The sequence below is a fragment of the Capsicum annuum genome, chromosome 11 (assembly GCF_002878395.1).
Source record: "Capsicum annuum cultivar UCD-10X-F1 chromosome 11, UCD10Xv1.1, whole genome shotgun sequence".
Lineage (NCBI taxonomy): Eukaryota > Viridiplantae > Streptophyta > Magnoliopsida > Solanales > Solanaceae > Capsicum > Capsicum annuum.
The window spans coordinates 228966696-228980087 of record NC_061121.1 but is presented as its reverse complement, the minus strand read 5'-3'; the positions used below and the strand labels follow the sequence as shown (position 1 = coordinate 228980087).

General features: G+C 29.7%; 1 protein-coding gene across 1 annotated transcript; it reads left to right on the top strand.

Moving 5' to 3' along the window:
- Nucleotides 1–6548: 6548 nt before the first annotated feature.
- Nucleotides 6549–9689, top strand: LOC107848256 (uncharacterized protein At2g27730, mitochondrial). The gene is made up of 4 exons (XM_016692968.2): nt 6549–6688; nt 7996–8118; nt 8517–8555; nt 9236–9689. Exons 2-4 carry the CDS (start codon nt 8017–8019, stop codon nt 9446–9448), a joined length of 354 nt encoding a protein of 117 aa, XP_016548454.2. The 5' UTR covers nt 6549–6688; nt 7996–8016; the 3' UTR covers nt 9449–9689.
- Nucleotides 9690–13392: the final 3703 nt, after the last annotated feature.

Sequence of the window (13392 nt, the reverse complement as noted above, 5' to 3'; positions counted from 1 at the left end):
TGAAGTCAAAGAAGGGTATTTTTGTAAACAAACACTTTTTTTATAGAAATTATATAAGATATATTATTTCTTATACCTCAAACCAAATAATGTATAAGAAATAATACATGCATAATTAATACAAGCATAACTAATACAAGCATTACTAATACACTATGTTTTGCATTATTCTTATACACTCAACTAAACAACCCCTAAGGAGTTGTTTTGCGGAGGTATAAAGTATAATTCAGGATAAAATGTAGAATTATATTTTTATGTATTTGATTGGAGGTATTAGTTGATTTCGATATTATTTATACCATAGTGATGGAATAATATATCTCATATACTAGTTAAGTGTACGTGCTTTGCACGTGTGTCACATTAATCAATAATAAAGTTATGAAATAAAAATAAAAATAGTGCAAAATTATATTGCATAGACGTAATATCAAACTACTTACATATAAATCAATAACAAATTCTTTGACTATATGAATATTTTCATATCGCATATAAAAATGAGAGTTTTTTTATTGCTTAACCGAAAAATAGAACTATTAAGGACCCAAATCGATAAGAAATATCTTATTGACTTGATTATTAATTTAGCATGTTTTGAAATCAAAAACTAATGAATCGAATCGGTAATGCATAAAATTGAACTATAAACCAACCGATAAGCACCCCTTAATTGTTATCATAGAAGTCTTTATATTCATAATTCAAAATAGAAAAGAATGCAAGAAAAAATTGTTTTTAGTTCAAATAGAAAATAAAAAAAATAAAGACTTTAAAATCAAATGGAACTCAAAGTGTTCTTTTCTTTTTAACTCAATACATACCCTATTATCTTAAAAAAATTGCATAAAAACTATGAAATTCCTTTAAAAGGAGCAATTTTGTGGCAAGAAAAAAGAGAATCACCATTCTTATAATATAAACCTTAATTTCTAGGCAAGATAAACATTTCATTTTTTCAGCTACTTCATTCGGAAGCAACACACTTGTCTTCTCCAATTTTTCAATCAGAAATTTTTTATTGAAAGAGAAACACAAGGAATTATTGAAAAGGACTAAACCATTGTCAGTTGTTGATTGCCTGTAATTCAAAAACAACCTTTAAATTTATCACTGGTGATAATGAATGAAAGAATAAGACTTCAATCATAATCAAGGTAAGAAGAAAAGTATAGCTGAAGTGGAAGTTTTTTTGTGTTAAAGTTTGACCAAAATATTATTTAAATAAAATTACAGGAATTCTTTTCATATATATAAGGTAAAATTCTAATTGATTTAGAAGTTCAAAACTTTTTTGTTAAAGAAAGAAATCATCTAAATATGATAAAATTTTATTTTTATTTCATAAATTATTTATCAATATTAAAATAATATGAATTTCAAATATAAACTCACAGTTTTTTGTCCTTTTTTTTTCAAGACGTGTATGTTTTACTTTTTTTATTTAACTTTGTATGTTTTCTTTTATCTAGGGTCCGTTTGGCCATAGAATTTTTTTCCCTTTTTCTGGTTTTTTTTTTTTACTTTTTTCACTTTTTCGAAAATTATGGTGTTTGACCATGAAAATTCGAAAAATTATTCCGGAGTTGGATTTCAAAAAGTAAAAACAACTTTTTGGTGTTTTCACAATTTTTCACTTCTATTTCCAACTTTCATTATTATTATATATAACCCCAATCTTTAAATTTTTACACAAACCCCTCTTATAACTACAACCAATCACCAAAAAAAATATATATATTATTTGTTTTCTATGGTACAACATCATTTTTAATTGTTACTGATATTCTAATATCTTTTTCTTCTTTTAACAAAAATTTACTAACGTGAAGTGAAAAATAATAAATAACAATCTATGGCAAATATATCAACTTTTGTTTTAAATGAACTATATTATAGAAATATAAGGCCTAGTACATTATGTTATTTAAAAATGAGAAATTTAATATTTTTTTCTTGTCATTCTAATTTTCTGTATATATCATATAATGGCTATGATGATTTTAATAAATTATTAAAAAGTGGTCAATAAAGTCGCATATCAAACATAATGTGACAATTCATATTGACGATTACCTTATTTTGATTTTATGAATTTTGAACAGAGACGAGTATGGTAATTAGCTTAACAAAAGTTTGTTTCTTTACCCAAAAGAAAAATATATTCAAGAAAAATCAATATCATCAATAAAGAAAAAGCAAAAAATTAGCACTAATTTATTCAGAAATAATTCATCCGTAATTTTTTAAAAAAAGATCAAATTCAATAAAATAATTAATTCAAGTGAAAGTAATTAAGAATTTTCATCAACAAATTTAAGAATATATAAAATATATTTATATCCATCAATCATATTCATCAAAATATATTTTCTCTATTTAATCGATTATGGTTAGATAAACTTATTTAGCTCGTGCTTGTGATATTTTTATTCAAATTTTAGAAGAATAACAATCATAATAATTAGTTTGTTGTTAATTATTTTATCAATTGAAGAAGCAGATAAATTAGTAGTTGGGTGATTTTGATAATTTTTAAAAGTTGAGGGCATAAAATCATATTTAAAAAAAAATTTTCAAAAGTCTAAAAAAAAAATTAAAAGACATGGTCAGATACAATTTCAACTCCAACTCCAATTTCAAAAAAAAAAGTTTTTATGGTCAAACGGCTACTTAAATAATAAAGTGACCTTCTTGGCTTTTTTTTTTTAAAAAAAAAAACTCATATGTATGATTCCTAAAAGTTAGGAAAGTCCCACTTATATCGCAACATCAATTTTATAAACTTAAGAATCCTATATTTTTAGAATTAGTTTGCATTTACCCTATATTTTTCTCTTGTAATATATCTTAAAATTTCTTAATATTTAAAATAATTTTTTTTACCGTATATTTTAGGACTCCTTAATTTTTAAAATATCTAATCTTAAAAAGAGTTCATATATTATAAATAAAAAACACAAATACATTTTGTCTATATGTGTGTGTGTTTGTACGTACTAATGCATAGATGACTTTAGAAAATTATAAAAATAACATTAGATAATATATTTAAATAATAAGTATTTAAATATTTATAGATTTTGTGAATGGAATATTAGCCTAAAATGCCTACAAAATTTGAGATGTGACATAAATTGTTGAAAACACAATGCTAAGTTAACATTATGAAAAAAAAATAATATATAAAAAATAGTAAGAGTAATCAATTTTGTAATTAATGCAAGAATTAAAAAATAACTAAAACTAACTATATTTAAAAGGGATAATTATGAGTAGCCATATTTACATGTATTTACTATTTATAGTTTAAAAGGTATTACTTATCAAAATTATATATTTACTTTCTATAAACAATGAATATAAAAATTTAGTATATTTAAGCCCTAAATATTAGTGTCATAATTAAATATTTATTTTTAAATGCTAGGAATGTGTTCTACACGTACGTTTCGAATCAATCATAAAAGTGTGTATGTATATATATATATATATAATTATTAGAAGGTGCTAATTAACTTTAAAATAAATGAATCATTTAGATGACTCTAATTTTGGCTTATATACAAAATAAAAAATGAAAATAGATAACAGACAGGAGGTTTGGGAATCCCAATTTTGAACTATTATTTTGAATGAAAAAATATGTTTTCAAGTTGCAAAGCATCATCTATTGGAGAAAGATATTTAAATTGATAATAGAAATTAAAATTACCTCTGGAAAGATTGTTTGATCGTTATTTTGTATGTGTGATAATCATTAGACCCTGTACCAAAAAAAAAATCATTATTAATAAACATAATGATCTGTTCAATCTCATGATTTATTCACAACTAAAATATTTGCATATAAGCAAAAATCTAAAAGAGAATTCATATAATGAAGAAGATTAGACCCTAAGAAATCCAAGGAGAAAACTTTAATTAATCATCAATTAAAATCAAAACAAAAATAAGAAGAATAAGAAGAAAACATAGAAGTAGAAGAATTACACATATTTTTTTCAATAAAAATTGATAATATAACTACTTAAATAGAATTATAGACATTCTCTTTTTATATAAGGTAAAATTCTAATTGATTTAAAAATATTAAATATTATTATTTTTTATCTAAATAAAATATACTTTTTTTCTTTCAATGCATAGATTTTTAAAAAATATATATTTTAATTCCTAAAAATCTTTCCTTAAAAATTTCTGTAAAAATTAATGTTTTCTTGCGTTTTTTCTTAACCTTAAATTTTCATTCTTAATTTTTTTTTCCTTTTCATGAATAGTTTACCCTAAATATTTATATAGTTTCCATGAATTTTTATTTCCATGAATAGTTTTTACCCTAAATATCTATAACTTTTTTTTTGTTTTCGTAGCTCGTGAATTTTGATTCTTTTTTCTTTTATTCTAAATATTTGAGTAATAATTTAACATTAATTATTGAAAAAAAAGTGAAAAGACGATTTTGTTTATTGTGGGGTGTTTTAACAAAGGGTAAAAAGTTCAAATCATTTTTTAAGGGTCTTCACACTTTTAATATATTATAGATATAGATATAGATTATAGATATGATGGGATAACTCATTTCGGGATAGAGAAGTAACCAAGACAACTTATTCCCAATCAAACGACCCTTGAATTTAATATTTATGTATAATAATAATAACAATAACAACAAAAATTAAGTGTATTTTCATAAAGTGGGTTCTAAGGAGGATAGAGTAAATATAGTTCACACCTCTACCTCTGAGGTGAGGTAGAGGCGTTTCTGATGGACCTTAGGTCAAGATAAAAACTATCTAAACAGTATTAAATTTACATAAATAATTTTATATTTGATAGTTGGTTAAGAGGTAAGTTATTTATGTATAAAAAATTAACACGGTGTTTAGTTTACGATTTAGAAACTCGCATAGCTATTGCATAACTAATACATGTATAAATTATGAATAACCTATACATTACTTTATGTATCATAAAAGATATAACAACTAAATCTCTGCATAATTAATACCTAACAGTACACGAATTGTCTCATATATCTACATTACATTACTAATACCTACATAATCTAACCATCTAGCAAGCAATCTCTAATTAACTTTATTTAATTAACTTTATTTAATTATTGTAAGCAATTGGACTTTGAAGTTGCTAGTTGGAGAAATTGGCATATGAATTATAGATAATTTAATTAGAGATATGAATAATTGAACATAGATATAAGTTTTGTCAGTGTGAGCAATTGAACAAAATAGGTTGAATAATAAAATGGTATAAAATCTTGTTAATATTGCAAGATATGAACAAAAACAATACAAGCAATGCTTATTTATTAATCCAACAAAAAATCTTAAACATTTTAATAAAATGAATAGAATGAATATAGTAGCAAGTCTTACCAATCAGGAAAGACTTGTCAACAATTAAACAAAGCATACAAGTTTTTCTAGTTGGAAAAGACTTGTGAATAATTGAACAAAATATACAAATTATTTATCAATATAAATTTAAGTTAATTGAAAAACATATTATAGACATGACCTGTTAGCAAAAACTCATGAACAACTTAAAAGATGTATTGAGTTAGGATTGTACTAAAGTCACGTTTCACGGTATAATTTGTGAATGTGTAATTTTTAATTCTTCCGAGATATATAACACCAGCTTGTATAGATTCGCTAAATGATAAAAAACTTAAAGAGACTGTAACTAATATATATCATTCGACCATTTAGTTATCAACATGGTCAAAGTATACACAATATATACACTATTAATATCTGTCTTTGTACGCATAAATTCTCCACGAATTAAGCGACATAACTTTTATCATATTATAATATGAGAATATAAACTTATGTTGCACATACCTTAATAGCAGTCTAGAATGGAAGTACAAGAGACAATATATAATAACAAAAACACCAGATACCAGCAGAACAATACTACAATGAAAGTAATACTAGAAACGAACTATACGATACAATACATAGCAACATACATGACTTGTCATGCCTTGTAAGACTCAACTTGTGTCGTATTATAATACAAAAAATATAAACTTATGTCGAGCATGCCTTAGTAGCGGTCTAGAAAAAGAGGCAATGGAAGTATAAGAGACAATATATAATAACAAAAGCAACAGATAGCAGCAAAGAGATATTACAACAAGAGTAATACCAGAACCGAACTATACGATGCAATACATAGTAGCTGACACAACTTCTTGTGCCTTGTAATACATAACTTGTGTCGTATTACAATACGAAAATATAAACTTATATCGAGCATACCTTAGTAGCAATCTAGAACAAGACGTAATGGAAGTACAAGAGACAATATATAATTACAAAAAATAATAGATATCAACAGAACAATACTAAGACCGAACTATATGATCAAATACATAGCAGCAGACACCAAACAAGAAACTACAAAAGCAATCGTACGACTACTAATAAGGACACCAAGACCACGCACTATTAGTAAGTCCATTCTTGCGAATGGACCTAATCCTCTCAAAGGCCCCTGTCTAGGCCCAAGCTCAAATATGGGCCGGCCCACATTATAAATACTAGTGGTACCCTTCACCTGGAGAAAAAGCAATCTCAAAAAAGTAAAACCCCAATAGTTCCAACAACAAAGCGCCACTCACTTCTCTCTCCCGGACCTCAAACAAACACAGGTAAAATGGCGCCGGAAAACCGGACGGCGATGTATTGTTAGTTTTTTTTAGTGTTTTATTTCATTGATTTTCATCGGTGCGGTTGGCCGGTAGTGTTTTTGACATTTTCTGAGCTGTTTCTATGTTGTTGGAAGATTTCGTTTAAATTTTTCAGATGTTATTGATTTTATTGTGTGTTTATCTGGTTGCTAGTTTTTTCAGATTAGCTTAAATAGTGTAATTTTGTTTTTCCTACTGCTTGTAGGTTTGTTAATTTGTGAGATGATTTTATGCTCTAATGCATGTGAAGTAGCTGTATATTTGCTGTATTATTGGGGTTTTTTAGGGTTTCATTTCATTGATTTTCATCGGTGCGGTTGGCCGGTAGTGTTATTGACATTTTCTATGCTGTTTGAAGATTTCGTTTATGTAAATTCTTCAGATGTTATTGATTTTTTGTGTTTATGCTTGTTAGTTCTTCCAGATGAGCTTTAAATAGTGTAAATTAGCATTTTACGGATGAGCAATAATAAAATGGTAATTGTCAGTCTGACCACTTGTGAGATGTTTTATGCCGTACGAATCAGATAATGCTCGTTGTTTCTTCCATATGGTGTGTATAAAACACTAAATGTTAGGATAATAGAATGCTAGGTATTTGTCAGTTTCAATTGATTGTGATTTTGATGATTACAATATTCGGAAACAGCCTCTCTACCTCACCTCTGAGGTAGTGGTATGGACTGCGTACACTTTACCCTTCCCAGACCCCTCTTTGTGGGAATATACTGGGTGTGTTGTTTTTGTTGTACAATATTATCGTCAGTGTGGTAACAAGTTTGTTGTCCTTTCCACACTTGACCATCTGGAATTAGTATATGTCAAATACATGATGAATACTGGGCCATTTGTGTGTTTAGATAATCCAAACAGTTTCTTGAAACAGGATTTGTATTAGCTATTGTATGGGAATGGGTGTCTGACATTCTATTTTTGTTCTGTCGAGGCTATTCGAAAGTACATGCAGTTCCTTTGTGATTGGACTACATCCTGTAGGTCAATATGTCTGCGATGTCATTGATTTTATGTGAATAGATTAGGAATTAGCATCATCTCAATATTTGGCAGGACAGTTCCCTCTGTCCCAGCTGTCTTGTAAAACTGATTTTGTTATGGCAAGTGAATGATTGATAATTGCAGAAATTTCTAATGATAGCTGGAATCAACCCAAACTGAAAAGGAACATGGTTTCTGAATTCTTCAAATGTGTCTCTTCAAATGTGTCGATATCTATTTTATATGAATGTTGCTTTATTTGTTGATGACAGGAATTTGTTACGGAAATTGAGATGGCAGCCAGGAATGCTTTCAGATATGTTTCTCGTAGGCTCTCAAGCAGTGGCAAGGTGTTAAGCGAGGAGGAAAAAGCTGCTGAAAATGTCTACATCAAGGTAACTCTTTAGTTGTGATTTACTGATTCATAACTTACCTGAGGTTTAATTACTGCAATTATATTTGTTTGAAAATTATTTTGCATTTTGTTGGTATATTTCTCTTTTTGGCAAAATGGATCCTGGTCTTGCTTTCTTTTAGATGTTCCATTTTTCTTATAATTTCATTTTGCTCATTCGTGATTTGCATGTACCATGTATACCTTCTTGCTGGGGAGTCTTGGGGCAATCCTTTTATAGTAAATCTTGGAAATTCTTTTATGTTAGATTTTGCGCTATTGCTGTTTTTGGAATCATAAGTTGCAGGTTTAAGCTGTCACTTAGTTCCGAAGTGTTCACTCATGAGATATGTTTCTGTTTTCTCATCTTATCTAAATGGTATTTTTTTCACTTTACAGAAAATGGAGAAAGAGAAATTGGAGAAGCTTGCACGCAAGGTATGGGAATTTTTGATACACACACACACACACAGAGTTCATTGTGCTCAGCCTTTCAATCTGTCTCTCCTCTTTGGATGTGTCTTCACCCTTGATCATTTTTCCCATTGGTTGAGAGTTGACAACTACACAGTGGGGAAATGAGGTTAAGGCTAGGGGTTACCGAATAGTAATTGGTCTTAATTGCTGATTCCATTTTTTGTATATCTTAGAGGAAGTCTACTGTGTCAGTAATATGTTGCCATGTTGCTATAGATTGTTGCTTGGCTCCCTACCATATTATGTGTTGATTATGAGATATCCTCCAACAGTCATCGCCACCTCTTTCAGACAGATTGCGGGGTTCTGATAATAAACTTGGAGAGGTTACTGTTGCTTATGTGCATTGAGGCCATTATTTCAAGATTCACTTGAAATGGTTCCGTTTGGAAGTGTGCTGACCTACTTGTGCAATGTCAAGTATCTTGAGATGTTCAAAATTCTTGTGAGCATTAAGTTGAAATAGATGTGGGCTCATCACCTTCCGATTCAATTGATGGGCTCTTAGCTTAATGCACCTCGCGGTAAAAAAGAAAATAACTGAGATGGGCTGAAAGTCGGGGTGCTGGGGCTATTTGCTGTGTCTCTTGACTTTACTCCAGCTTGAATCCGTGTGATGACTGATGATTGGTATTCCTCAGGGTCCCAAACCGGAAGACCAAGCTGCAGCTGGCGCTGGTGGTGCAGGGTCAGTAGCTGATGGTGCAGCAAGTGCCCAAGCCTCTTCAACTCCCGGGGTATCAAATGACAAATACCGCAACTATGGCGTTCTAGCTGGACTTGTTACTGCTGTTGGTGCTTTTGGTTGGTACTCGTTGTCAAAAGACAAGAAGACAGAAGAAGTGCAGGATTGAAGTATCTCTTAATAGGCAACTCCTTAAAAGAAAAAAAAAATAAAGCAAACTCGTGTTTGGAAGACAGTAACCTCGTCTCTTTTCCTTCTGTATGGTTTTCCACCAGCTGGATGTACAAAATCTCCAGAGTGGATGTACATTTTACAACTGCTGAACTGGATGATGTTCTATTTTGTGTTGCTTGGTTGACGCGATGTAATCGCTTTAGAGAAGAATTTCTTGGGTTGGTTTGTTGCCTTAACATGTATTGCCTCCCTTTACCTTCTTATACCATGGAAAGAACGCAGTCCATCTACTGTCATCTGCTTTCCCTCCATGGTTAGTTTGATTCGGTCTCACAATCTTCCTTTTGTGTCCGTTCTTTTTTTAACTTGGTGAGAGCTTAGGCATTGTTCTCAACGGGTAAATATGTGTAGGATGGGGACAACAGGTAAATAATGTACAGGGCATGTACATTATTTAATTACGACATTGAGATGCCCTTGACTTATGCACAGTGAATCGGTCCCTAAGGAACCCCCGAAAGGGCTGTTGTCACGATAGTGATGAAGTTGCTGACTTTAGAACGAGTAGTTAGATAGAAATATTCTCTCTACAATGTCTTTGTGCACATTTTCTCTTCCAAAAATACACGTTCGGTAGTCTTCATTTTTTTTTTTTCAAGATGACCAAATCTTCTTGCTGATTTTGCCTTTATTCTTTGTTCTTGATTGTGCTTAAAGATTTTTGGTTTCAATAGGCCTTTTTGAATGCTGTTATCTTTATAGATTTTGTCTAGGCTTTTTGATTGCTGTCATCTTTATGGACACTAGCATTCATAGTAATCTACTAATCTCTGTCTGTGATATGGGGATATTGTCTGCACGTTTGCAACTTTGTGATACTTGTTTGTTGGTCTGATTTTACCCAATTAAAAAATTAGGTTGAAATATCACTTTAGCTTACAACAACAAACATACTAGTACAGGGCTGAAAAGGGTAAAGATAGAGAGATTTTTCGTAAAGATAGAAAGGTTGTTTTCGATAGACTATAACTTCATCCTAAAAATGCACAAATCTGATAAAAACTATTAGGATTTCCTTAATTTGCATACCACAGCAAACCACAAGCTTTTGTGGGTTCACTTATTTGCATCCAAAATTCATAAATCATTTAAATACATTTATAACACCGCCTATTAACCCAAGAAATGATTTAAGCGGGTTCACTTCATTTGCATCCAAAATTAATAAATCATTTAAATACATTCATAATATGCACCTATTAACCCAAGAAATGATTTAAGCTTTCTTGAGTTGAGATCTATTAGAAACAATCTATCTACCTCTAAGTTAGAGGTAAATCTACCTATATTGAGTATATTGCTATTATTGTTCATTGGTTCTGATAAAAGATATAGCTCAAGTGCTCATAAATCTTGTACGAGCAGAACATTACAATAAAAGCATATGGAATTTATTTATTTAATTAATTCCCTTCAAAGTAGTTAGGGTCTTACAGAAGAAAAGGGGAAAGAAATTACAAAATGAAGTTTGGAAATGGGAAATTAAATTAAATTAAAAATGTACATATCATATCAAGCTTCCTTTTTGGCCTTCTTAAAAATAGCAAGAACTGCACCAATCACAGCAATTACAGCACCTGATATCAGTAGTGTTGACTTCAAATCTCCTTCTCCTTTCTTCCCCTCTCCTTCCTTCTACAAAATTATGAAAATTTAGAAAAAAACAAATAAATAAATATCTCTAAAGATATATATATATATATATATATATGATTTATACTAAAATGTACTTTGATGGCCTTGAATACAAAAATATTGTAATAGAGGGCGTAACTGAAACATTCATGTACATCAATCCATTTCAAGTTCAGTCTATCACCACATTTTAATCCATGACACCTCAAATCTAATATAGTATTTTCGATAGACTCTCGACTTGTATACAAATTCTCTCCCTTTCTTTTTAAGTGCACGCTTCGTTTTTTCGAGGTTCTTCAAAGGTCAGGTCAATTTGACTAATTTTCAACGTTAATTAAATTAATTTAATTTTATAAAAATTATAATATTTAGATACTATTTTGAAACTATATGAAAAGTAGTATAAATTGCAAATTTTCTTTTCTCAATTTGATCAAGAAATACATGATAAAATATTTTCAAAAATTATATCGACTCTAAAAAAGAAAACCATGCAACTAAAAGGAAAAAAGGGAGTATAATCTTCAGTGGCGGAGCCAGGATATTCACGAAGGTGAGTTCATAAGGAAACATACAAACTAACCGAAGGGGTTCAACGTCTAATATATATACGTAAAAAAATAATTTTAACCATGCATATATAGCATAATTTTTCGCCGAAGGGGTTTGGATGAACCCCTCGGCAAATGGTAGATCCTCCACTGATAATCCTGAGTGTTTTCGATAGATTCTCGACTCATACGAGATTCTTTATTTATTTCCTATAATTCTTAGTGTGTTTTCAATATATTCTCTGACTCATACCAAACAAAATTATTTATTTAGTTCCTATAATTCATATACTGTGTTTTCGATACTCTCCACTCACACTAAACTCTCTATTTATTTTCTATTATTCTTAATATTTTCGATAGACTCTCCCCTCATACTAAACTCTTCATTTATTTTCTATTAATCTTAATATTTTTTGCTTTAGATGCTTTTGTATACTACCTTGTATCTTGAGCTGGAATCTATTAGAAACATCCTAATAGGGATGGGTAGTGGTATGGATTGCGTACACTCTACCCTCCCAGTAGGGCTGCTTATCGGATGGATCGGATGAACCATTACACTTAACGATTTGACTTAACAATTATCGATTTTAAAATATACAAATCAACTAGCCAACTGATAAGATATCGATTGATTCGGTAATGGATAAATAATTATCGAGCAGTTATCGGGCATTCACAGTTTCTACTTGAATGCAAACACCTTACAGAAAACACTAATTAGGATTAAGGGTTTAAAGTCGGCAAACCTTTTCCTGACTGCTGCTTCTTTGCTTTGGTTACTTTACTATTTAATTTTTACTTTATTATTTAATTTTTTATATTATATAAGGGTTAACTAGGATTGAGGAATGAGCCTTTAGGTTAAAATATAGATCCATTAGATTTAAATTTTTATTTTATTATAATATAAATTAATATATATATATATACTAATGGTATATCCAATAAAAAAATTGTGTAATCCAATAAAAAAATCCAATATAAGTATATATGGTAATTATTTAACGGGTTAATGGTTTATCCAATAAAAAAAATTGTGTAATCCATCCTCACTCCAATAAGCAGTTAATTAAAAAAATTCAATCCATTCACCAATCATTTATCCGATAAGCCAATATTAATAAGCCAATAAAGTCAATTTTACGGGTGGCTTATTGGATATGATTCGATTTTGAACAGCTCTACTCCCCAGATCCTACTTTGTGGGAATATACATACTGGGTTGTTGTTATTGTTGTATTCTTGATATTTTTGATAGACTCCCAACTCATACTAAATTCTTATTCATTTCCTATGGTTCTTCGGATTTAGTGACCTTAAATTTATTTCGAGATTCACCTGAAGCCCTCAACTCAGCCTTATACCTATTAAACATTGGGAAAGAGCATCATTTCTACCCTAAAGCATACCCGAAAAGTCTAAGCCACACTTAAACTACACTAGTGACCTATTACACATCTTAATTATAAAAAAGTGATATTATTACTTCCCCGCAACCCTCATTCTAAGGTGCGTGTTGTTATGATGCTAACTAATGGGTGGTGGATTTCTTTCTTTAAAATAGTCTTAGAAGTAGTTGACTAATGGGTGGTGGATTTCTTTCTTTAAAATAGTCTTAGAAGTAGTTGTGCTCTTTCTTTGAAATAGTCTTAGAAGTAGTTGTGCGGAAATAAAGGAGATAATG

What these genes read in the sequence shown, in the direction of transcription:
- LOC107848256 (XM_016692968.2), top strand. Translation starts at nt 8,017, where the DNA reads ATGGCAGCCAGGAATGCTTTCAGATATGTTTCTCGTAGGCTCTCAAGC. An exon ending in CTGAAAATGTCTACATCAAG is followed by an intron (nt 8,119 to 8,516) that starts GTAACTCTTTAG and finishes TTCACTTTACAG; the next exon opens with AAAATGGAGAAAGAGAAATT. An exon ending in TGGAGAAGCTTGCACGCAAG is followed by an intron (nt 8,556 to 9,235) that starts GTATGGGAATTT and finishes GGTATTCCTCAG; the next exon opens with GGTCCCAAACCGGAAGACCA.